Genomic DNA, 22,378 nt, shown 5'->3' with positions numbered 1-22,378 from the left:
GTGTAACCAGAGAAAGAGTGGACTGACAAGTTTTATCATAAAATTGAAAATAATATGAAAATGATTTTTATTTCTAAGTACAAAGCCAGATACTATTAAGACTGTGAAAAACTGGCCAGAGGCCGTGAAGCACAAAAAGAAGACTCTCTTTGGCGTAGTGCCCTGTGCTCAGTGCAGTGCAGGTGGGGGGTGTTGGGGGCAGCAGCAGAAGACTCAGGCTGCTTGTGGGCTGTGTGAGGGAGGCCAACCTGCCAGCCCCATCAGAGGTCTGACTCCCCCACCTTAGAACCTCCCAGGTCTGGGAACTGAGGACTGAGGTTACTCTTGGCGTTGGGGGGCCACTGGTTCTCTGCAGAGCCCCAGGAGTGAAATGGTGGGGGGATGAGGCAGACAGGATGGGGGTAGGGAGGGAGCACGAGCCTTTCTGCACTGTGAAGGTCTGGTTTTTTTGTTCCATGGCTGCAAGTGTGTGTTTCAGGCAGCAACTGAGAATAAAGCTAGGGTACTGTTGCCCCCAAAGGCACCTCCAGTCCCTCTATCACATCCCCAAATATGGAGAAAATCTTGAGCCCTTGGACAGGTGGACATGGGTCTAAGACTTAAGGCTGTAGGTGCTGAGGCTGTAGTGACGGGAGCCTGGGCCTCCTGGGGAGGAGCTAAGAGGAATGTGGACAGGACTGAGGTGCGCTCACTCCAGGAGCTGTGCTCAGGCGCCTCTGTTTGTGTCTAGGGGGCATGGGCACGTGTGGGGGCTCACGCCTCGCCCTCCTCCCCACTCTCATCCACGCTGGCCTGCCTCACCACCTTCTGGTGCCTGGGTGTGGACGCACAGCCAGCCTCCCCCTGCTCCTGGAAGGCCTGGGTCCGGCTGGCCACCAGGGCAGCGCTGTTGAGGGCAGCCACAGACTGACGCGACTTCAGGGCAGGCCAAGGCCCCTTGTGGGCCCGCCGGCCTTCCTTGGCACTTGAGAGCTGAGGGTCTTCATCTGAAGACTCTTTTGAAGAGAAAACCTGGAAGGATGAGAATATAAAGAAGAATCAAGGGGAAGTCTTTCCAGGGCAGCAGCATGGAGCACAGAGCCTAGAAAAGGGTAGATATAGAACGTCTGTTGAGTGAATACAGAAAAACTGAGCTACTCACAGGTCAGATTTCCGTAGGAGGAAAGGCAGCACCCCAGCCCTGCTGCCCCTGCTCCTCAGCCCTCACCTGTCAGGCCCCCAGAAGCCCTCCTTAGCTTCTTTGCGCCTGCCGTGTCCTTGGGGCCTGCTCCGCCTCTTGCCCCCACTGCTTTGTACAGTCAGTTCCATGAGCCACAAAGGGGAAACCTTACGGGCCCTGAGCTGGGTGCCGAGTGAGGACACCCTGCCTTTAGGAATACCCACACCCACCTATCAACCATCTATTCCCCACCCCCAGCCTTCCACACCCCATGCCCCCTCCTCCAGGAAGCCTCTCCCAAATGTTCCTGTCCTCTGTGAGATGAGCTCTCCTTTCTCTGGGTCAGCCACCTTGGCCTCAGGTCACACGGGGGGCTGACTTCCTAAGGCAAGGGCCAGCTTCTGGTCTTACACTTGTGCCCTGGGCGCTTAGCTACCCAGCCAGTGTTCTAGTGTGCTGTGACCTCTCTGCACCCCATCCTTCAATGGGTTGCCCTTCCAATTGGGAGGGAGTGCTGAGATCATCTTATCCACATCCATCTGGGGTCAACAGTTGGTTGTGCGGCTCCTGGCCTGGGGAGGATGCTCCTTCCAAGGCTGGGTAGCCCTGCCCCTTAGGAAGCAAGTCCTTTCGTCAGGCTGAGAGCTGCCTGCAGCCGCCAGCCTAGGGCCAGTTCGGCCGTGGAGCCCACCAGATGGCCCTGTCCCGAGATTGCTCTCCCGCTCCGGGGGAGGGCAGCGCTCGCCTGTCCTCATTGGGTCTCCTCAGCTACTCTGAGGGGATGGAAAGGAGCTGCCCAAATGTGGTCCCTCTGCTCAGGCGCCCCCCGCTTAGGGCCAAGCCGAGCCCCAGTCCTGGACTTCCTCTGTTCTCCTGCCATCTGCCCCCTCCTCCTTTGGCACCCGCCCTGCCTCAGCCTGGGCTCCTTCCTTAGCCCCAGCCTCACCTCTGGCAGGTCACTGTCCCCTGAGGTGCTCTCCAGCTCTGAGGATGGCTCCAGGAGGCTGATGGACCTCATGACCCCACGGAGGTTGATACGGGGCCGTGACCCAGGCTTTTCTTTTGGGGCTGCCTGGCTCTCCTCCAGCCCCACAACATTCCGCTCCCCACTGCCCCCTGGTTCTGGCTGAAGAGGTGGGAATGATGTAGAGACCTCGGGGGCCAGGGGCTCCTCTGGGGAGGCCCCACCCACTTTCTGCTCCCAGACATGGCTCTGCCGGCTGCGAGGGGGTGGCCCTGAGTCAGCTTCCAGTGACCCAGCAGCCACCCCCAGCATCCACACCCACCCACCCACTTCCCTGCATCCCCCGCTCTGTACCTAGCAGTCAGGATGCCCTGGTAGGTCTGGAGCTGGCGCAGGAAGCCAGGGTTGGGGCGAGCGATGGGCCGGAGCTCCTGCACGTGGCGCAGAGCCTGCTCCAGGCTCCAGCCGTACTGCTTCATGGCGTAGGCGATCACCGTGGCGGCCGAGCGGCTGACGCCCATCTTGCAGTGGACCAGCACCCGGGTGCCCTGTGCTCTGCGGAGGCCGGACAGGGTCAGCTTCCCCTGCCCCACCTCTCGCTGTGCAGTGTAGGGGAAGGGCAGGTAGTGGGCTTACCTCCCGGAGCAGAAGGGAAAGGAGGTAAGGACCCTGAAGGGCCAGAAAAGCTGAGGGCAGAGCAGGCAGGAGGAGGGCACGGGGCCCGGACAGCAGGAAGCTGAGGTGGGGAGGAGGGGTGGGACGTCCCAACCTTGCAGCCTCCACGAAGCTGTGCGTCTCCTTCCAGTGGGGCAGCAGCTGGGCCGACTCCTCATCCCAGAGGCGCACGTTGTGGTAGGTGAAGCGCTCGGGGTAGAAGTTGTCAATCTCTCGGGCCATGTTCAGGATGTGGCTCACCCTGCAGCACAGGGCACAGGCCGGGCTGACATGGCCAAGGGCACAGACCCTGGGTGTTTAGTGTTCTTGGTTCTGAGGGTCAGGGTGGGGCGGCACACTTGTGGTGGGAGGAGGAGATGACTGTGACTTTGAGCAAATCAGTTCACACACCACAAGCACCCCCCCACCCCGCCCCACGCACAGGCTTGAGTACTGTCCTCCCCTCCCCGACCCCACCCTGCTTCCAGGTAGCTGCTGGGCCGCCTGCAACACAAGCCCTTCTGTTATTGCCAGAAGTCAGTTAGAGAAGGGCTTTTGAACTCAGCTGAGATTGGGTGCGTCTGCAGCAGCTAGGTGACAAGGGCAGAGAGGGGCTTTTCTGCTTTACAGCTGGGCGAGGGAGAAGAGAGGGCCAGGGAGCCGCCAGCAGACCTGCAGGCTAGCTTGTTCCCCTGTCCTGGCCTGGGCCCATGCGAGGGGAACAGCCCCAGGGACGGAATTGGAAGCAGAGCTAGCTGCTGCTGAGGGGGTTCTGGGGATTTCTGGCCAGGTCTCCCCGTGGGGGAAGGCAGAGGGCCTGTAACCCTACCTGTTTCTCTGTAGCTCCTCCAGGTTCGCTGCATTCCACTCTGAGCCCTGTGAACAGGGAGAGAGCATCACTGGCCCCCGCCCCCACTACACAGGCCCTGCCTCCCAGCCCTGGGCCCGCGGCGCACCAGGTAGAGGTGGGGGAAGATGCGGGATGCCCGGTCTTGCTGGGCCATCAGCAGCAGCATCTGGTTGTCGATGAAGTCGCGGTACTGCTGCAGAGGGCGCCCCAGGCGCAGCTCCAGGGTCTGGCGGATCTGCGGGCAGGAGGGTGAGGAGAGGCTGGGGACACCTCACCCTTCCCTCTGGGGCCTCTGAGAACAAGACTCCATCCCATCGGGGCAGAGAAGCTGAGGCCGGCATGTGGGCACAGCTGAGACAGGAGGAGAGCTAAAGTGGGAAGGCTCCAAGGAGAGGACCACTCTGGCACCCAGCTGGAGGCCCCCAATCAGGGCCCAGCTCTCCCCTTCGTCCCCTGCACCCTGCCCACCTCTTTGGAAGTGATGGTCTCCAGGTCACTGGTGTCCAGCACCTCCCACAGCTCGGCCCGGATCGCCTGCTCCATCTGCTCCTGTTCTGAGGACCTGGGAACCGAGCCTGTCAGTCCAGGGGTCCCTTCCCCGCTCTGCCATGGCACCCTCCCCGCTTCCTCCCCTCCCTGTACTGACTGGCTGGGCTCAACGCTGGGCAGCCGCAGAGACTCCAGGTCAGCCATGGCTATCCACTCGTTGAGGCAGCTCTGGTCAGAGCTTAGTCGGTCCTGGTAGTGGCTGGCCCAGGTGAGGGCACTGCCCCCTGGCACAAGACCACTGCCTAGAGCCGTCTCACATGCCTGGTGCAACACCTGGAGCGTGGCCCTGGGACAGAGGAGAGGCCGGGTCACACTGTCCTCCCTGCTGCCCCTACCCAGACCCTGCAGCCATCCTGGAGACCCAGGCCCTTACCACATGGTCTGGATGCAGATGGGCTTGAAGATTCGACTCTGCCCTCCAGATGTCACACTGAAGCCCCTGTGGGAGACCAGGTGAGGGGTGGAACCCAGCCCTTGGCTCTGGGACAGGGCCCCTGAGGGGCCTGCCCACTAGCCACCTCATAAGGCTGGTCCTTGGAATATATACATATCATTTGAGCCTCAAAATAAGCCCCGTTTGCCAGATATGGGGCAGCTAAGGCCCAAAGAAGTTAGGTGACTTGCCAGGGATCACACAGTGAATCTCAGGCAGAGCGGAGAGCAGGCCCAGCCTGGAGTTCTGCAGTTGCTCCCCAGTACCCACCACACCTGCGTACCCCTCCCACCCCCCACAGACATCACACTTGGTTATTCCACCCTCTGGCCCCTCCTCTCTCCTTTCCCTTCCCTCCAGTTGCCACCTCTTACCCATCTCCATCTAGGTACACCTGCGTATCACTCCAGAGAGGCAAGACCAGGCCTAGGGTGCAGGTGGGGGAGCTGGCAAGGACAGAGGGAAAGCCATTGTCCCCCAGCACCTCACTTCCTTGCCCTCCTCCCTTTCTCTCCCGGCTCCCACCTGCTATGAGGGAAGTCCACGCCCAGAAGGACTGTCTCATCCTGACTCAGAGGTTCTCTTGTGGAAACTACCAGCAGGTAGCGGAGCCGGGGGGGCCGGGCTGCCTCCAGCTGGGCTGCCTGGGAGAGATGGGAAGGGAGAAGCCCGTGGTCACAGTGGCCCAGAGGACCCTGCTCCCCCACCCCCACCTGACACATATCCGAGTCTAAAACAGACCTGGCACCTGCTCCCTCCATACCCATCCTTCTCTTCCCAGGTACCAGATCAGTGGTTACAGTCTAGTGATTCCCAGCTTTGGGATTTCATGATCCAATGAAATGTTTAAAAAGATTTTTCTCCAAGTGGGTGTGTGTGGAAAAAAAAGGGAGAGTGGGCGTGACAGATAGCCCCCCTTTTTTTCTGCCTAGGAAGGAGGTTTAAAAAGCACCTTTCTACTTGCAATTACCATAATTTGGTTCAAGAAATGTTTCTCACGAGAGAAATATTGATATTAAGGACACAGTCTCACAATAAAGAGTGGTGCTTCTGTGGAGTTAATTCTGCTTTACACAACACAGACTGCGTCTTGTTTTTCCCATTTTGCAGCGGACAGTGAGATGTTCCACAGGCATCTGGGAGCTGGTCCTCACTTTCCTGCCTGTGTCCTGTTGCCACGTGGGCCCGTCCAGCCCACCAGCCCACGGTGGGTGCTCAGCAGGCCCCCCGAGCACCAGTTCATTTGTGGGCAACTCACGTAGTCAGGAAGGTCTTGTGCTGGTTGAACAGAAACAGTAATTCCCAGCTCTTTGACCTAATCTGGCCCTAAAGGCTCATGTAGGAGAAACCTCCCCATCCTTTCCCAGCTCTCCAGAGACCTGAAAACATGACCTTGCCCTGTTCAGACAACTGTAGCTGAAACAGCAGAGTCATTGGGGTTTGGGTAACCGCTACGCTCCCCAGGGGCCCCCTGCTGTAACACCACTGTTCCCCAAACACACACACACTGGCTCCACTCCACCCTCTCCTCCCACCTGAGGAGTGGCTCTCTCCCCTTTCAGAGGACCAGAGGGCTCTGGATGGGACCCTCACCAGGCGGATGTCGTCCTGTGGCCTCAGCAGCCCCACCATGAGGTGCAAGTGCTGACTCTGTTCCTGCTTCCTGGGACTCTGGGGCCCATGCCCGTCGTCTGTCTGGTCCCCGTGGGGTTGTTCCTCCCCGGGAGGTTCCCCCACGGGCTCAGGGCTGGCCTTGGCAGCATCTCCATCGTTCCCTCCATCCTGCAGTCCCAGGACAGCCCCGTGGAGTACTGCAAAGCTCTGCCTGGCAGGGAAGCAGGGAAAACCGTTATGGCCTATCATACCCCTTAGGACAGGGGTGTGTCAGGATCACTCTGGAGGGCTTGTTAAAACAGGTGTTGGACCCCATCCCCGGAGAGTCAGTGGGCCTGGAGTGGAGGCCTGAGAATGTGCATTTCTAACCAGTTCCCAGGTAATGCTGCCACAACACTTTGGGAACCATCACCTTGGAGGCTCTCAAGTCTCCAGCCCATCTATTCTTATCTGAGGAGGGGCGGAGGTTGCTTCCTTTTCCTTCCAACCTGCCTAACTCAGTAGGTGGGGACCCAGGAGTCTTCAGGCTCTGCTGTCCCATCCTGCCCTTTGGCTCGTGACCACTGGCCAGAGCCAGGTCCAGGACAGTGGGTGAAGGAGCTCCAACTGACCAGGGGAAAGATGAAACCAAAGGCAGCCAGCCGTGCCCACCAGCAGTGCCTACTGGCAACACTGTCCCGCATATTAAGTAGCTGGTTTTGGCTGCGAATCCTCCAGGATGGCGGTGGCCAAGGATGGCGGTGGCCAAGCCTGGCGGCCGGATGGAGGTGCGTGTGTTGGGGAGAGGTGCTCACCTTCGCTGGAGTCGGCTTCTGCGCTGGGACACCTGGTCCTGCTGAGAAAGCAGCCCCCAGGGCAGAGTGAATTGGCAGGGAAGGACTCTCCTCTCCCCTGTCTCAGGGCTGGGGGGTGGGGGGGTGTAGGGATCGCGGCCCCTCGCAGTGGGAAATGGAACCAGAAAATGTGTCAGATCCCTTTCCCGCTCCAGTCCACTCTCCACGTGGAGGCACGGGGGAGCCCGGGCCCAAGTCCAGGTGGGCAGCCAGAGGTGAGGCAGGGGGAGGGGGGGCGGCGCTGCTGGAGATGCCTGAGGGTTTGGCCCAGGTCTGGGCCCAGAACGGGGTAGGGCCTCCGCAGGCGCTCAGGACTCCGGATCTTGCCTTGGTCCGAGTTCCTGGTTGCCTCAAAATTCTCCCCAAACCCCTCCGGCCTGAGACTCGAAGTTCCCCTTCGCACCCCGCCCCCGGCTTGAGGGGAGGCTGCCCGTGGGCAGCAAGCACCCCCCACCCCCAGGCCCAACTGGCAGCTAACTGCGTGGGCAGGACCACAGCAAAGCCGGACTCACCGGGGGCCCCACAGGCGTGGCGTGGCCGCTGGCCGGGGGCGAGCGGCTTACTGTGACCAGGGCCATGGGACCAGGCGGGGGCACCTGGGCCGGCACGGGCACGGCGCCCTCCCTCAGCCCCACGAACAGCCCCAGCCCCGCAGGACCAGGAAGGAGAGCCTGGAGCCACCAGGGCCTGGCACCTCCTCGAGGGCGGACCTTAAAGGGCCAGACACCCGTCCAGCCGGGCCTGCGGAGCCCGCACGCAGTGGCCACGGCCCCTCCCTTCACGTCTCCACCGGTTCGGCCCGCTTCGCCTCCGCCCCACAAAACACGTTGGGGGCGGGGCGCAGGTGCGGAGCCCTGGCGGAGGCGGCGCTGGGAGGCAGCAGCGGGGACAGCAGCCTACAATGCGTTCAAGGTTCGGTCCCTCCTCCCAGGAGGTTCCCCTGCCCGTGTCCTCCCTGCTCCGCCCACTTACGTCGCCTGAGCTGCGCTCTGGGCCTCAACCCTTCTGTTACATGGCAGCGACGGGACCGAGAGAGTCAGGGCTGAGGACCCAGGTCTTGGAGAGGACCTGACACACTAGGTCTGAAGCTGGGTGGGGGCGGGGGACACCCCAAACGTATTTCTCCCTGCTGGTTGGCCCTGGCGCTTCCACTCGGCACGAATCACTGAGACACGCCGAGCTTCAGGGGATATCAGGCTGGACTTAGGACTAACCCATGAGGCTCAGAACTGGTCCTCAGGGCCACCCTGGATGGGAGCAGGGCAGGGCTGAGCAGATTCACGGTGGCGGCAAAGTGAAGTGACTTGTCTAATGTCACTGCAGTAGAACCTGCTGGAGTCAGGGCAGGAACCCAGGCCTGGGGTGCAGGGGTGCCTCTGGGCTGGCTGAGCGAGTCTGGAGAACCAGCCTCTCCCCCTCCCTGACACAAGCAGCGATGGGTTCCGGGAAACCCAGACTGTGTGGCTGGAGGAACCTGGGCCTCCAGTAAGCGGGACAGTGCTCAGGGGGACTGACGTTCATGGAGAACCTACCAGGGCACTTCACACCTGTTGGCTTATTTTACCTCCCAGCGGCCCTGGGGATGGAGGTGGTCTCATTTACGGCTGAGGAAACTGAGGCTCAGGGGTCCACAGTCAGGATTCAAACTCAAGTCTAAGGCCATTGCCCACAGTGTCTCCCCTCAGTGCCCCCCACCCCCCACCCCACTGAGCAGAGCAAGCCTGCTGCTGAGGGCCTCTTTATTTCCACCTTGGTCTCCAATGCAAGCCCACCCCCAGGGCTCCAGGCCCCAAGCTCAGCAGCAGAGTGTTTATAAATAAATAAGTTACAAAAGTGGGTGGGGGAGCAGCCCGGACAGCCCTCCTGAGGGCCAGGGGTCAGTGCTCGGTGAGCGAGAGCTGCAGGATCCGCTGTAGGTCTTCCTCCTCTTGCTGGCCCCGCCGCTCCCGCTCCTCCTGCTCCCGCGAAGACAGCTCCAGGGCCAGGCGAAGCTGCTCCTCAAAGCTTGGGGGGGCCGGGGCCGGGGGTGTCCTGTGAGGGGATCCTGGACCCCTGGGCTCTATAGACATCCGCAGGCTTTCCTGGAGGGCCCTTCCAGGCCAGGCATGAGAGGCGAGAGCAGACCAGTAAGCACTAAGGCTGGGGAGGAGGCCGGGGGTTGGGACATGGCTGTGGAGGCCGAAGATAAGGACAGGGAGGATGGGGCCTGAAGACGGGAGAGAATAGACAAGGCCAGGCCCTGTCTCCCCATCCCTTGTGCCACCCTTGCTGGTAGGCAGCACAGAAGATGGACGGTGGCCTCCAAGAGGGTGTGGGGTCCAGGGGCCAGCATCTCCTTGCTACCTACCCCCACCAGCCAAGAACCCCCCCAGCTGGCAGGGTCGAAGCAGGGCAGGGCTGAGACAGGGGCCTGGTAGGTCCTGGAGGGCCTCACCGCTCCAGCTGAAGCTGCTCCTCGTAAGCTGCAGCCTGGGCAGGGTGGGCACCAGGCCGGGTGTTGGTCAGGGCTTCCCAGACAGTCACCTGCAGCAGCCAGAGCCCTGAGCTGTCACCTCTGCCACCCCTGCCCACGCCCAGGGCCGGACCCCTGCCCGCACCCCACCTGCTCCGCCTCTGTGCCCGCCTCCAGCAGGCTCTGCTGGATGGCAAACTGCAGCAGGTCGTCATCCTCGTCACGAAGGGGCTCGCTGCGCTCCGCGCCCAGCACGCTGTACCCCTCAGGCACCTCAAACACGGCAGGGTCCACCTCGCAGGGGAAGGGGCTCCCTGGGCGTGGCAGAGGGGTCGAGCTCAGCCCCTGGTGCAGAGCCCAGCGAACCTCGCAGCCCCGCGCCAGCCCGTGGCGGTACCTGAAGCTGCGACAGCAGAGCCGGGCGCCGGCACCCACACCGAGCTCAAGGGCTCGTCGCAGCCACACAGGTTGCCGAAGGTGATGCGGGCATTGAGCACGTGGAAAAGGGGGATCTCTGTGAGGAGACGGTGAGCCTGAGCCAGCCCTGCAGCCCCCACCCACCCCGCTCCCCGGGAGCTGCCTGGGCCCCTCCTGCTGCCCGGCCCACCCTCTCACCAATCTTGACCGGGAAGCCGGGTGGGAGGCGCAGGGTGATGAAGTCTCGTAGCTTGGCAAAGTGAGCGTTGCTGATGGCCATCAGGTCGATGATGGGTGTAACCTGGTCACCCAGGGAGAGCGGGTGCTCCTCACTCAGCCACAGTGTTGCCTTGAACCTGCCCAGCCGACCGCAGGATGTGGGTCAAAGAACCTCTGGTGGCCCCTCTGCTAAGGCCCACCTCCTCTGGACATCCACCCCTACTTATGCTCTCCACCCGGCCTGGGGGACCCTCTTCTCTGCTCAGCTGCCCCTGCCTGCCTCCCCCAGGAGCTTATGTCCTCCTGGCCCTACAGCCCGAGCTGCCCCCAGGCCCTGGGCTCAGGCTGGGCCCCGGGTGGTTTGTGCCAGCTTAGGTCTCCTGGATGAGGAGGGCAGGGCCTAGCTCCTGGCTTCAGTCTGGCCTTGTCCACAGCCCCGTTCCCTTCCTCTACCCACAGCCAGCCAGCACCTCGCACTGTACTGTACTTTGGGGTCTAGCACAGCCCACAGTTCAAGACTCCACTGCTGGGGTCACATCCCAGCCCCGCCACTGCGTGGCTGAGGGAGTCCACATGAGGTCCCTTGGACAGTGCCGGGCCCATCAGAAGCGCTAGAAGTCACAGCTCATCAGAGCCTCACAGCATCCTTGTGAGCACGTAACCAAATGCGACGGTTCTCATTCTACTGGGCAGGGAGACTAGACTCTCAGAGGGGAAGGTGAGTCCTTGGGCCACGAAGCCAGGAGGTGTTAAAGCGCATGCCTTAAGCCTCTGCCACAAGCTGGCCCCAGCAGGTACTCACTCAATGGAACAGAAAACCACATATGGTGGTGCTGCCCATTCAGTCAAGTCAGTCATTCACCAAGAAGAGCGACCAGTCCTCTGAGTCAAGCCCTGAGCTGGCTGTCGAGGACCATGGCTAAAGCAGACCTGGCCCTGGCCCCCAGGGAGTGGTCTAGAAGGCAGCCAGCTGATGAGTGGGTCCCCCGCTCCAGGGGGCCCCGTGTGTGACAGGAGTCTGCAAGGGCTCGGGGGCACCAGGCAGGGTCCCTGTCCCAGAGGGAAGCCCCCCGCCAGCCCCAGACCTCACCTCTGTACTTTGCTGGACATCTCAATGGGACGGCCGATGTTCCTCGACTCCAGGCTGAAGTTGGGGTCAAAGTACTCGTCGGGGGAAATGGCTGTGGGGTTTGTGGGGCTGGCTGCCTGCTGCACAGGAGCCTGGGTGGCCCCAGGACCAGGCTTACTGCTAGGATGGTGCTGGCCTGGCCCTGCCCAGTGGCCCCAGCCAGCCGGCCCCCAGCCCCCGCCCCCCAACCCTGGCTCACCCCATTGTGGGACGAGTGCTGCTGGGCCATCCCAAGGAAGGACTGGAATGGAGTCTTCCCCCCTAAGGAGAAGGGGGAGCCCATGAGGGGACCTGGGGCCACTGCCCCCAGACTGCCCACACCCACACCCTACCCTGGGAGCCTCCTGTGCTGGGGGTGGGGGCACAGCAGACAGGAATGGGGAACCTCCCAGCTTGTCCCAGATACTCTGGCCCTGACCCCAGACCAGGGTGACCCCCCATACAGTGTGACTGGGCAGCAGGCAGGCGCACCTGGGTTTACCTTTGCTCCTCGACTTGTCCTGATCAGAGAGGTGCTCCGTACGTGTGCGTGTCACCAGCTCCACATTGGTGGCACTGTACACCTGGGGAGCAGGGGTACACAGGGGGGAGCTGGGGGCTCTGAGACTGTTCCCCACACTCAGCCTCACCAGCACAGGACCCAAGTCCTCCTGTCCCCAAGGACAGATGAGATCTCGCTCCCCACAGTGGAGGTGGTGGGGTCTGAACCCCAGGGAGTCACTAATGAGCGACTGGGTGGGGTTCATCTGCTCGCTCCTCGGTGATCTGGGTGGGGACCCGTGCTGTGGGTGACCCCTGCATACTAAGCAGGGCCTGGGCACCCCACTGAGTTCCCGTGGCCACACAGGGCTTCTGGAGCCCATGGGCTGCTCGGTCTCTCCCTCCACACAGGGTGGATGTAGAGAAGGGGCAGAGCTGCTGGGCCTCGTCTCCTACCCCAGCCCCCACCACTAGCCTCTCCTGCCTTGGCCTCGTAGCCGCTAACGGTTTCCATCTTCTCAGACCGCCAGCCCCAGATACCACATTTGTTCCTGAAACAGACCAAACAGGAGCTTGTGAGGACCCACCCAGCCTCCCAACTCTGGCCCAAGTCATCCCTTCCAAAGGCTCCCCCCGATTAGCCTTCCTGCTGTGAAACACACAGGGGCCTTGAAGGGGCTGCCTGCATAGCTGGGGACAAAGGAACAGAGGACTGAGGGTCAGAAAGTACCAGGGAATTACTAATTTCTGCTAGGTGTGCTAACAGTGTTGAGGCTCAGTGTAAAAACATCCTTATCTGTTAGAGTCACACGCAGAAGCATTTACTGTTGAAATAATGACATCTGGAACGTGTTTTAAAATAGTTGGGGGAAAAAGAAAAAAGGAACAAAGTGAGGGAGGAGAGATTCAACAAGATGGGCAAAATGTTGGGAATTTCCTGGTGGTCCAGTGGTTAGGACTTGGAGCTTTCGCTGCTGAGGGCCCACAGGTTCGATCCCTGACTGGGGAACTAAGATCCCACAGGCCGCGCGGCTGAGAAAAGAAAAAAAAAGATTGGCAAAATGTTGATAAATGTTAAAGTTGGGTGATGAGTACATTATACTAGTCTCTCTTCTTTCAATGTGCTTGAAAATTTCCATGATAAAAATTTCAAAATAAAAGTATGTCTGATTCAACAGTAATAGTTGGAGACTTCAGTACCGCACCTTCGATAACGGACAGAACGAGTAGACAGAAGATCAACAAGGAAATAGAAGACTTGAACACACTATAAACTAGACCTGATAGACGCCCTTGGATCACTCCACCCAACAACAACAGAATACATACTCTGCCAAGGCCATGTGGAACATTCTTCAGGATAGACCATGTGCTTGGCCATAAAAGAAACCTCAAATAAAACTGAAGGGACAGAAATCATACAAAGTATGTTCTCCAATCACAACGGAATGAAATTAGAATCAATAACAGAAAAAACATTTGGGAAACGTGAAAATGTGGAAGGTAAATGACACACTCCTAAATAACCAACGGATCAAAGAATAAATCAAAAGCAAAATCAGAAAATACTTTGAGATGACTGGAGATGAAGATACAACAGATCGAAACTCACGGGACACGTGGGACTTCCCTGGTGGCTCAGCGGTTAAGAATCTGCCTGCCAATGCAGGGGACGTTGGTTTGTTCCTGGTCCGGGAAGATCCCACATGCCTCGGAGCAACTAAGCCCGTGCGCCACAACCACCAATCCTGCGCTCTAGAGTCCGTGAGCCACAACTACTGAGCCCACGTGCCATGACGACTGAAGCCCTTGTGCCTAGAGCCCGTGCTCCACAACAAGAGAAGTCACCACACTGAGAAGCCCCCTCCCTGCAAGGAAGCATAGCCCCCGCTCATCACAACTAGAAAAAGCCTGCACGCAGCAACGAAGACCCAATGCAGCCAAAAAAAGAAAAAACAACTTATGGGACACAACTGAAAAAATGCTTAGAGGGAAATTTATAGCTGTAAATAACTATATTACGAAAGAAGAAAGATCTTAAATCAATAAGCTAACCTTCCATATTAAGACACTGGGAAAAGAGCAAACTAAACCCACAGCAAGCAGAAGGAAGGCAATAACCAATACTGGAGCAAAAATTAATGAAATGGAGAACAGGAAAACAACAGAGAAAATCAATACAACCAAAAGCTGCTTTTTTGAAAAGATCAATGGAATTGACAAACCTTCAAGACTACTGGCCAGGAAAAGAGAGAAGACTCAAATTACCAGAATCAGAAATGAAAGAAGTGCATTACTACCAACATTACAGAAATAAAAAGGATTATAAATAAAAGAGTATGATGAAGAATTGTACCCCAACAAATTAGATAATTTAGATGAAGTGAACAAATCCTAGAGAGACATAAATTACCAATACTAACTCAAGAAGCAGATAATCTAATAGACTTGTAGCAAGTAAAGGAATTGAAGTAGTAAAAACAAACACAAACAAAAAACTACCCACAAAGAAAAGCCCAGGCCCAGATGGCTTCACCAAAGAATCCCACTGAACTTTTAAAGAAGAGTTAATACCAGTGCAGGGAGATCAGCTCAGTGCTTTGTGATGACTTAGAGGGGTGGGATAGGGAGGGTGGGATAGGGAGAGTGGGAGGGAGGCTCAAAAGGGAGGGGATATGAGAGTATATGTATACATATAGCTGATTCACTTGGTTGTACAGCAGAAACTAATACAACATTGTAAAGCAATTACACTCCAATAAAGATGTTAAAAACAAAGAATTAATACCAATTATTCACAAACTCTTGCAAAAAATAGACAAGGAGGTGACACTGCCTAACTCTATGAGCCATTGCCCAGATAATAAAATCAGACAAAGACGTTACAAGGAGAGAAACCTATAAACCATTATCTCTTATGAATATGACACAAAATACTAGCCAACCAAGTCTAGCAACATATGAAAAGAATTATACAAAGTGAAATTTATCCCAGGGTTTTGGGGTTGGTTCAGCATTTGAAAATTAACTGATAGCAACAAACATCAAGAGAATAAAAATAAAAGGGACTTCCCCGGTGGCTCAGTGGTTAAGAATCCGCCTGCCAATGCAGGGGACACGGGTTCGAGCCCTGGTCTGGGAAGATCCCACATGCTGCAGAGCAACTAAGCCTGTGCGCCACAACTACTGAGCCTGTGTGCTGCAACTACTGAAGCCCATGTGCCTAGAGCCTGTGCTCTACAAGAGAAGCCACAGCAATGAGGAGCCTGTGCACCACAATGAAGAGTAGCCCCCACTCTCTGCAACTAGAGAAAGCCCGTGTGCAGCAACGAAGACACAATGCAGCCAATAAATAAATAAATAATTAAATAAAATTTAAAAATAAAGAAATAAAAAGTCACATGATCATGTCAATAGACACAGAAAAAGCATTTGACAAAACCCAAACCCTTTCATGATAAAAACACTCAAAAAACTGGGAACAGAAGGCAACTTAACCTGATAAAGGGTACCCACAACTAATATCACACTTAATGATGAAAGACTGAATGCTCTCCCCTTTGTTTCCTTATCAAAAACAAGATAGGGGCTTCCTAGGTGGCGCAGTGGTTAAGAATTCGCCTGCCAATGCAAAGGTCACGGGTTCGATCCTAGCTCCAGGAAGATCCCACATGCCGCAGAGCAACTAAGCCCGTGTGCCAAAAAAAAAAAAAAAAAAACCAAGATAAAGATGTCTGCTCTTGCCACTCCTATTCAACATTCTACTGAAGGTTCTAGACAGAGCATTTAGACAAGAGAAAGAAATAAAAGGCATTCGGATTGGAAAGGAAGAAGTAAAACTATTAACACATGACGTGATCTTACATATAAAAAATCATGAGGAATCCAATAAAAACCCATTAGAACTAACAAATGAGTTTGACAAAATTGCAGGATATAAGATCAATATATAAAAATCAATTTACTTTACAGATCTGCAATGAACAACTCAAAAATGTAATTAAGAAAACAATTCAATTTCTAACAGCATTAGAAGGAATAAAGTACTTAGATTAAATTTATTTATTCTAAGTGTAAAACTTATACTCTGAAAACTACAAAACATCACTGAAAAAAATTAAAGGTCTAAAATGGAAAAATATTCTATGTTCATGGCTGAAGACTGAACATTATTAAAATGGCAATACTCTCCAAACTATTTTACAGATTCAACACCAACACTATCAGAATCCCACCTGAATTCTTTGCAGAAATTGACAAGCTGAATCTGGAATTTATGTGAAACTGCAAGAGACCCACCCAGAATACCTAAAATAATCCCGAGAAAGAAGAACAAAGTTGGAAGACTTATACTTTCTGATTTTAAAAACTTAACTACAAAGCAACCACGTGTGATTAAGATAGTGTGGTACTGGCACAAAGACAGTCATACAGATCAGTGGAATAGAATTGAGAGTCTAAAAATAAACCCATACATCTCTGGTCAACTGATTTTTTTCACAAGGATGCCAAGACCATTTAATGGGAATTAATAGTCTTTCTAACAAATGGTGCTGGAACAAGTGGACAGTCACATGCAAAAGAACGACGTTGCACCCTTACCTCCCACCATGTACATATATTAACTCAAAATTAATCAAAGAGCTAAGTATGAGAGGTAAAACTACAAAACTTTCAGAACAAAACAGGGGAAAATCTTCATGACTTTGGATTTGACAAAGTATTGTTGACATGACACTAAAAGCACGAGCAACAAAAGGAAAAATAAACTGGACTTCATGAACATTAAAAACTTTCGTGCTTCAAAGGACACCATCAAGAAAGTGACAAGACAACCCACAGAATGGGAGAACATATTTGCAAATCATATAGCTGATAGGTGATTTATATCTAGAATATATAAAGAACTCTTGTAACTCAATAATAAAAAAATAAGCCAATTTTTAAAAATGGGCAAAGGATTTGAATAGACACTTCTCCAAAGAAGCTATACAAATGGCCAATAAGCACTTGAAAAGATGCCCAACATCATTAGTCATTAAGGAAATGTAAATCAAAACCACAATGAGATACCACTTCACACCTGCTAGGATGGTTACAACCCAAAAATAAATAAATAAATGAGTGGTAAGTGCTGGTGAGGAAGTGGAGAAATTAGAACCCTCATATACTGCTGACGGGCATGTAAAATGCTGCAGCCCCTTTGGTAAATAGTCTGGCAGCTCTTCAAACAATTAAACATCTGTGTTTAATTACCACATGTCACCACATGACCTAGCAATTCCACTCCTAGGTAAATACCCAAGAGAAAGAAAACATAGGTCCACACAAAAACTTGTACAATAATGTTTAAAGCAGCATTATTCACAGTCAAATAGGCAATAGTCAAAAGGTGGAAATAAGGACTTCCCTGGTGGTGCAGTGATTAAGAATCCGCCTGGCAATGCAGGGGACACGGGTTTGACCCCTGGTCCGGGAAGATTCCACATGCCGTGGAGCAACCAAGCCCGTGCGCCACAACTACTGAGACTGCGCTCTAGAGCCTACGAGCCACAACTGTTAAAGCCCACGTGCCACAGCTACTGAAGCCTGCGTGCCTAGAGCCCGTGCTCCGTGACAAGAGAAGCCACCGCACTGAGAAGCCTGTGCACCACCACGAGGAGTCAGCCCCGCTCGCCAAAACTAGAGAACGCCTGCACATGGCAACGAAGACCCAATGCAGCCAAAAATAAAAACACAAAATTAATAAATAAATAGCGTTTAAAAAAAAAAAGGTGCAAATAATCCTTACGTCCGTCAGTGGACAAATGAATAAACAAAATGTGGGATATTCAAACAACAGACTTGGCCATAAAAAGGAATGAAGAAGTTATATGCTACAACTTGGATGAACCTTGAAAACATTACATGAAGCAAAAGAGGCCAGTCCCAAAAGACCACACATACTGTATTACTCTATTCATAAGAAAATCCAGAACAGGGAAATCTATAGACAGAAAGTAGATTAGCTGGGGCAAGGGGATGAGGGCATGGGAGTTGATTATTGAAGGGGACAGGGTTTCTTTTTGAGGCAACGAAAATGTTCTAAAATTGGATGGTGGTGCTGTTCTATCTGTGAAGATACTAAAAAATCACTAAATTATACACTTTAAATACGTGAACTATATGGTACATGAAATTATATCTCAAAAAAGCTTTTTTTTTTTTTTAAAGTGTTTCTGCAGTCTGTTATTGGAACTGGGGTACATGTTGTCAGAGAAATAACACCCTGCCGGAAGGGTAGGCTCCTAAGCTACCCACAAAGGACTCTGGCCCAGAAACAGCTGCACCCCTGAGAAGCTAAGACTGGTGCAAACAGCTGCCCTGAAGGACGGCCTCAATCCTGGTTTTTATGGGAAAACACGTGAGGTCAGAAGTCAGGAAACTGGGGACATCCTGACCTAACCTCCTCCCAGGGAGACAGCTGCCAGTATAGACAGGCGTGCGGGGGCTCGAAGCCTCCACAGGCCCCAGGACCGGCAGGGGATCCTCAAGAGACACTGGGCCTGCAAGTGACCCCCTCCCCCATCTGAGCAGCCTCCCAGAAGCCTGAACCAGAGCCCCGAGGGCACTGCCCACGGTGTGGCCAGGCCCCAACTGACCTCTCGAAGGCCACATTGCGAGTGTCCAGGTGGGTGGAGACGATGGGAGAGGTGAGGCGACTGGCCACGTGCTCCTCCGTGGGCCGCATGGCAGCCAGCAGCACTTCTGGCTCGTGCAGCGGGAGCCCCAGCGTCTCCGTGTGCACCACGTGCCGGTCGTGGTCAACTTCCATCACCAGGGCTCCCGCCTCTGCCAGCCGGTGTCGGGGTGTGAGGGGGACAAATCAGTGCTAGGCCCAGACAGCGGCCAGGGGGCTGTTACAGTGCCCCAGCGGCCTGCTGCTACAGGGGGTGGCCACAGCCTCTGGGTCGCCTCCATCCCCACCTCAACTTCCACATCTGGAGACAGAGACAGAGGACAGCACTGTCCCCACCAGCCACGGGAGAACCCGGGGGCCCTGTCTGCCTCATGTCCCCCAGAGCTCACCCAGGCCCTTAAAGATGAAGCTCCTCCGGCCGCGCTGCCAGGTCATGTGCTCGAAGCCCAGGAGGCTGGTGTCCACCCGCAGGCTCTCACCCCGCTTCCACACGCGGTACACGTCACTCGGGCACATCTTGGACACGAGGGGCACTGCAGGGGGGCATCGAGGTCACTGGGGATCTTTCCCAAAGGCCCCACCCCAGGCCCCTGGGAGCCAAGAGGTCCCCACTCACCCCAGCTGGTAAACTCCCACTTCATCTCCACGTAGAAATCGGGGGCCTGAGATAGACCAGAGCACCGGTCAGGGCCCTGACTGCAGCCGGGGCCAGCAGGCTAGGAAGCCCCTCATCCGCAGGCCCCTTTCTGGGAGCCCAGCCCTTTCCCAGCCCCCTGCAGTGAAAGCACAGAGTCCCAACCAGGGAATTCCCTCAGCAAGTCTTGATGTGCCACTGCGGCACGTGAAGCTTTGCCCCCACCCCAGCCAAACCCCATCTTAGGAAAGGGTGGGCCAAGTGGGGCCTAAAAAGGTCTGCGAGTCATCAGGCTACCAGCACCTGCAGGCCTGGGGGCCAGGGGGAGCTTTTGCCCCCTCTGGGTCCCAGAGTCCTCATCTGAAAAGGGGGCTCAATGACCCCCTCTGGGCCTGCCGCTGGGGTGGAGGGCACGAGGGGGTTTGCTCTCTCGGTGGTCCGCCCCACCCGAACCACCAGCCCCATGTGCCTTGAGAAGGGTGGACTGGGGTCCAGGCCACATCCGCTAAGTTGGATGAAATCCTCCTTCCAGGAAATCTGCATGAACCAGGAGACCCACGATCTAAAGCTCTGTTGAGATTTCTGGCACTAGAGGAACTGCCAGAAATCTCTGCTGGCAAAGGCTTTCTCCCCAAAGGGCCCACTCTCATGCATGTGGGCCTGGACACCTCTCTTTCCTACATGACCCTGGCCTGGGGTCAAAAGAGAGGGACCTCACTGACAGTGTCAGAAAGGCATGCTGCACAGGCCAGGCCTGGTAGGGTAGCCCCACATACTCTGTCATGGTCCCCTCCATGGTGCCCCACAGCCCCCCTTACTGGCCACGCCTCTATGCCCTGCTGTACCTGGCGGAGTTTGTTGAGCAATTCCGGAATGCCAGCCAGCCTCTGCGTGGCCCTCTGGTAGTCCCGATACTGGAGTACAAGTTGCACCATCTCAGGGTCCCCGGTGCTGACTGCCTCCTGCAGGACTGGGGGCACCGGGTGGCTGAGGGGAGCTCTCTAGATGGCCCCAGGCCTGGCTGCTTACTCCCACACTCCACCCCCCTGATGCCAGCCTCAGGGGAGCCCCTGTGCCCTCTGCAGTACCTGCCCAGCCCTGGCAGCTCTCTTTGCCCACGTTGGCATTGTGTCGAAGGAGGACTCTCACGGACTCCAGGTTCCCCAGGGACACGGCCAGTTCCAGGGGGGTGCGCCCCCGGGGGTCCTCCTGTTCAATGTCGTGCTGGGGGAGATGGGACACTCAGCACAGGGCAAGTAAGGAGAGGCCAAGGCAAGAAGGCCACTGAGATGAACAGGGTTGGGAGTCACTGCAGGAAATAAGGACAGCAGACAGGCGGTGGAAATGGCAAAGGGTGGCCTGAGTGTCCTGGCAAAGAAGGAGAGGGGGCAGGTGGGAAGGGCCTGCCCACCTCTCCTTCCCTCTGCCAGGGACAGAGCTGGGGGCCCGGTGGTGGTGGGAGGGGGTACGGGGGCGGGGGGGGGGGGCTGGTCAGGTAGAGGTGCAGCTGCTAATGTCGAGAGTTTGGACTGGCCTGGGGACCAGGACAGGGCTGCTTTTCTCAGCCTGGCTTAGGGGTGGTGCGGCGCGAGTTCGGAGGCTGAATGCGGTGTGAAGTGGGGAGACCGGCAGGGCAAGGCCCAGCGCTGGGAGACGAAGCCAGAAGCCCAAGCTCGAGGGGCAGGTGACCTGGGCTTCTGGGCCAAGACAGAGGGAGCCGGGCAGGGGGCCCCCAGGATGGAGACCCCCAGATCTGGGTGGGGGCCCAGGAGGACGGCCCGGGCGCCCGATGGGCCTCACCTGACGGCTGTGCAGCGCGGCCTCCAGTTCGCGGTGCCGGTTCGCCCAGACGAGCCGATGCAGCGGGAAGGTGGGGCTCGGGCCTGCCATGCTGGGCCTCAGCGCCGCATCCCGGGCGGGCGCGGCGGGGGCGGCCCGGCTCCGCCTCGGCTTCGGGCCTGGCGCGGCGGCCCCCTCGCCTCCCGTCCGCGCCGCGCCGTAGCTGCGCCCACCGCGGCCCCCGCGGCAGTGGCGGCGGCAGCGGCGCAGGCGGCGGGGAGGGCGGGCCCGGCGGGGGGGGCGGTGCCGGGGCGGGGCGGGGCGGCGGGCCTGGCGCCCCCTGGCTTCGCGGCCATGGAAACCTCAGCCGGGACGGCGCCCGCCGGGGGCGGGCGAGAGGCGCGACGCAGCAGCCCCGGCGACCGCGCGCGCCGCGGCGGAAGCCAGGGCCCGGGGCTCCGCGCCGCTCTCGGCCGGGAAGGGTCTGCGGAGGGCGTTCCGGAGGGCGGGGCCTGGCCGCAGCTCCGCCGGCGCCCTGCAGGGGGCGCCCCAGACACGGCGCAGACCCACCCTGGCGGGGCCGGAAGGGGCCGGAGGGAGTCCGGGGACTGGGCGGCTCGACGAGGGGCGGGGCCGCCGTCCCCGGGGCGTGCGCGCGTGTGTGCGCGTGCGTGCTCGGCAAGCCGAGGTCTTGCTGCTCTCGGGCTGGTTTTGCGCGTTTCCTTCGCAGCTCCCGGTCCCCGCGGGTCCCGACCGTGCCTGTGCGTGCGGGTGGGATGCGAGGTGCTGGCTCCCCTCCCATCACCTCCGAGATGCCCCTAAATGCTGACCAGCGTAGCCTGAAGCACCTCCCTCAGGGACCTGGGTCAGTGTATGCTGGTAGCACACCGCGGGCTGGACCCTGTCGTGGTGGGAGAGTGGGGTGGGGTGGGGGGCTCGCTGGAGTCAGGCCTGGGAGTACGGGGGAGTGGGGGAGCAGGCCTGCCTACCTTTAGACCTTCCGGTGAGCTGTTCACCGTGAGTGGCGGCTTTCAGCCACCGCGTGCATCCCTTTTGCAGAGGCTGCACTTTGCTGCCCGTGTCAGGAGAGGAAGCAGAGTTTCGAAATCAGGGCCAGCCCCTTCACCCACACCGGAACCAGGGTGCAGGCCTCAGAGGCTGAGCTCTGAGCTCTGGTGTCGTTACCTCAGCCATAGCCTGGTCCTAGACTTGGTGAGGCATTGGCCAGGCTTGGCCAAGGCTGACCCTCTGCTTTCAGCCTCCCTATTTATAAAATGACTAGATATTTTGATCTATATGTTTGAGCTGCGTCTCTGGGCTGGGAGGCCCTCGTTGCCATTTTCACCCTGCCCTCTCATTGTGGCCAGGTGGCTCCTGTGCGCTCTGGGATCACGTTGCTACCCTACGCTGTGGTGTCATCAGGTCATGGTAATGTCCTTGGGTCTACGACAGCTCGAAGGCCTCTGAATGCCCAGAACTCTGAGTAGCCAGTCCCTGCCGGCCGCCACTGCTGCAGCCCTCTCTAGCCCCCAG

At 57.0% G+C, this 22,378-nt stretch overlaps 2 protein-coding genes across 8 annotated transcripts; both read right to left on the bottom strand.

Moving 5' to 3' along the window:
- Positions 1-43: 43 nt before the first annotated feature.
- SSH3 (slingshot protein phosphatase 3) lies at positions 44-7,783 on the bottom strand. The gene is made up of 14 exons (XM_057729486.1): positions 7,569-7,783; positions 7,018-7,055; positions 6,203-6,434; positions 5,135-5,253; positions 4,984-5,055; positions 4,550-4,615; positions 4,274-4,462; positions 4,096-4,189; positions 3,734-3,862; positions 3,607-3,653; positions 2,893-3,039; positions 2,478-2,678; positions 2,106-2,379; positions 44-1,011 (listed from the first exon to the last, which is right to left on the bottom strand). Exons 1-14 carry the CDS (start codon positions 7,632-7,634, stop codon positions 754-756), a joined length of 1,932 nt encoding a protein of 643 aa, XP_057585469.1. The 5' UTR covers positions 7,635-7,783; the 3' UTR covers positions 44-753.
- Positions 6,343-21,558, bottom strand: ANKRD13D (ankyrin repeat domain 13D). 7 transcript variants are annotated; one of them, XR_009052841.1, is made up of 17 exons: positions 20,867-21,499; positions 20,155-20,290; positions 19,912-20,036; positions 19,049-19,094; positions 18,822-18,965; positions 18,395-18,584; positions 12,238-12,304; positions 11,755-11,836; positions 11,473-11,534; positions 11,235-11,365; positions 10,124-10,281; positions 9,906-10,022; positions 9,659-9,822; positions 9,491-9,579; positions 8,886-9,195; positions 7,018-7,058; positions 6,343-6,434 (listed from the first exon to the last, which is right to left on the bottom strand). XR_009052841.1 is itself a non-coding variant. In XM_057729488.1 (15 exons), the coding sequence occupies exons 1-15, from the start codon at positions 20,954-20,956 to the stop codon at positions 8,934-8,936; spliced, it is 1,851 nt and encodes a 616-aa protein (XP_057585471.1). In that variant the 5' UTR covers positions 20,957-21,555; the 3' UTR covers positions 8,782-8,933. The 7 variants fall into 7 exon arrangements, 6 of the variants coding, with proteins under 6 accessions (XP_057585471.1, XP_057585473.1, XP_057585470.1 ...); XM_057729488.1 differs by lacking the exons at positions 6,343-6,434; positions 7,018-7,058 and having other exon boundaries at positions 8,782-9,195; positions 11,235-11,353; positions 20,867-21,555; XM_057729487.1 differs by lacking the exons at positions 6,343-6,434; positions 7,018-7,058 and having other exon boundaries at positions 8,783-9,195; positions 20,867-21,548.
- Positions 21,559-22,378: the final 820 nt, after the last annotated feature.

The sequence above is a fragment of the Hippopotamus amphibius genome, chromosome 3 (genome assembly GCF_030028045.1).
Source record: "Hippopotamus amphibius kiboko isolate mHipAmp2 chromosome 3, mHipAmp2.hap2, whole genome shotgun sequence".
Lineage (NCBI taxonomy): Eukaryota > Metazoa > Chordata > Mammalia > Artiodactyla > Hippopotamidae > Hippopotamus > Hippopotamus amphibius.
The sequence above is the reverse complement of the archived record's forward strand: the minus strand, read 5'-3'. Positions and strand labels throughout refer to the sequence as shown.

Bases quoted from the DNA above. Each gene is read 5' to 3' on its own strand.
- ANKRD13D (XM_057729487.1), bottom strand. From the start codon at position 20,956: ATGGCAGGCCCGAGCCCCACCTTCCCGCTGCATCGGCTCGTCTGGGCG. The intron at 20,037-20,154 runs GTACTGCAGAGG...CGGTGCCCCCAG, and splicing joins GAGCTGCCAGGGCTGGGCAG to TCCTGCAGGAGGCAGTCAGC. The intron at 11,837-12,237 runs GCAGGAGAGGCT...CCTGCTCCCCAG, and splicing joins TTAGCGGCTACGAGGCCAAG to GTGTACAGTGCCACCAATGT.
- SSH3 (XM_057729486.1), bottom strand. From the start codon at position 7,634: ATGGCCCTGGTCACAGTAAGCCGCTCGCCCCCGGCCAGCGGCCACGCC. The intron at 6,435-7,017 runs GTGAGCACCTCT...CTTCCCTGCCAG, and splicing joins AGAAGCCGACTCCAGCGAAG to GCAGAGCTTTGCAGTACTCC. The intron at 4,463-4,549 runs GTAAGGGCCTGG...CCTCTGTCCCAG, and splicing joins ATCTGCATCCAGACCATGTG to GGCCACGCTCCAGGTGTTGC.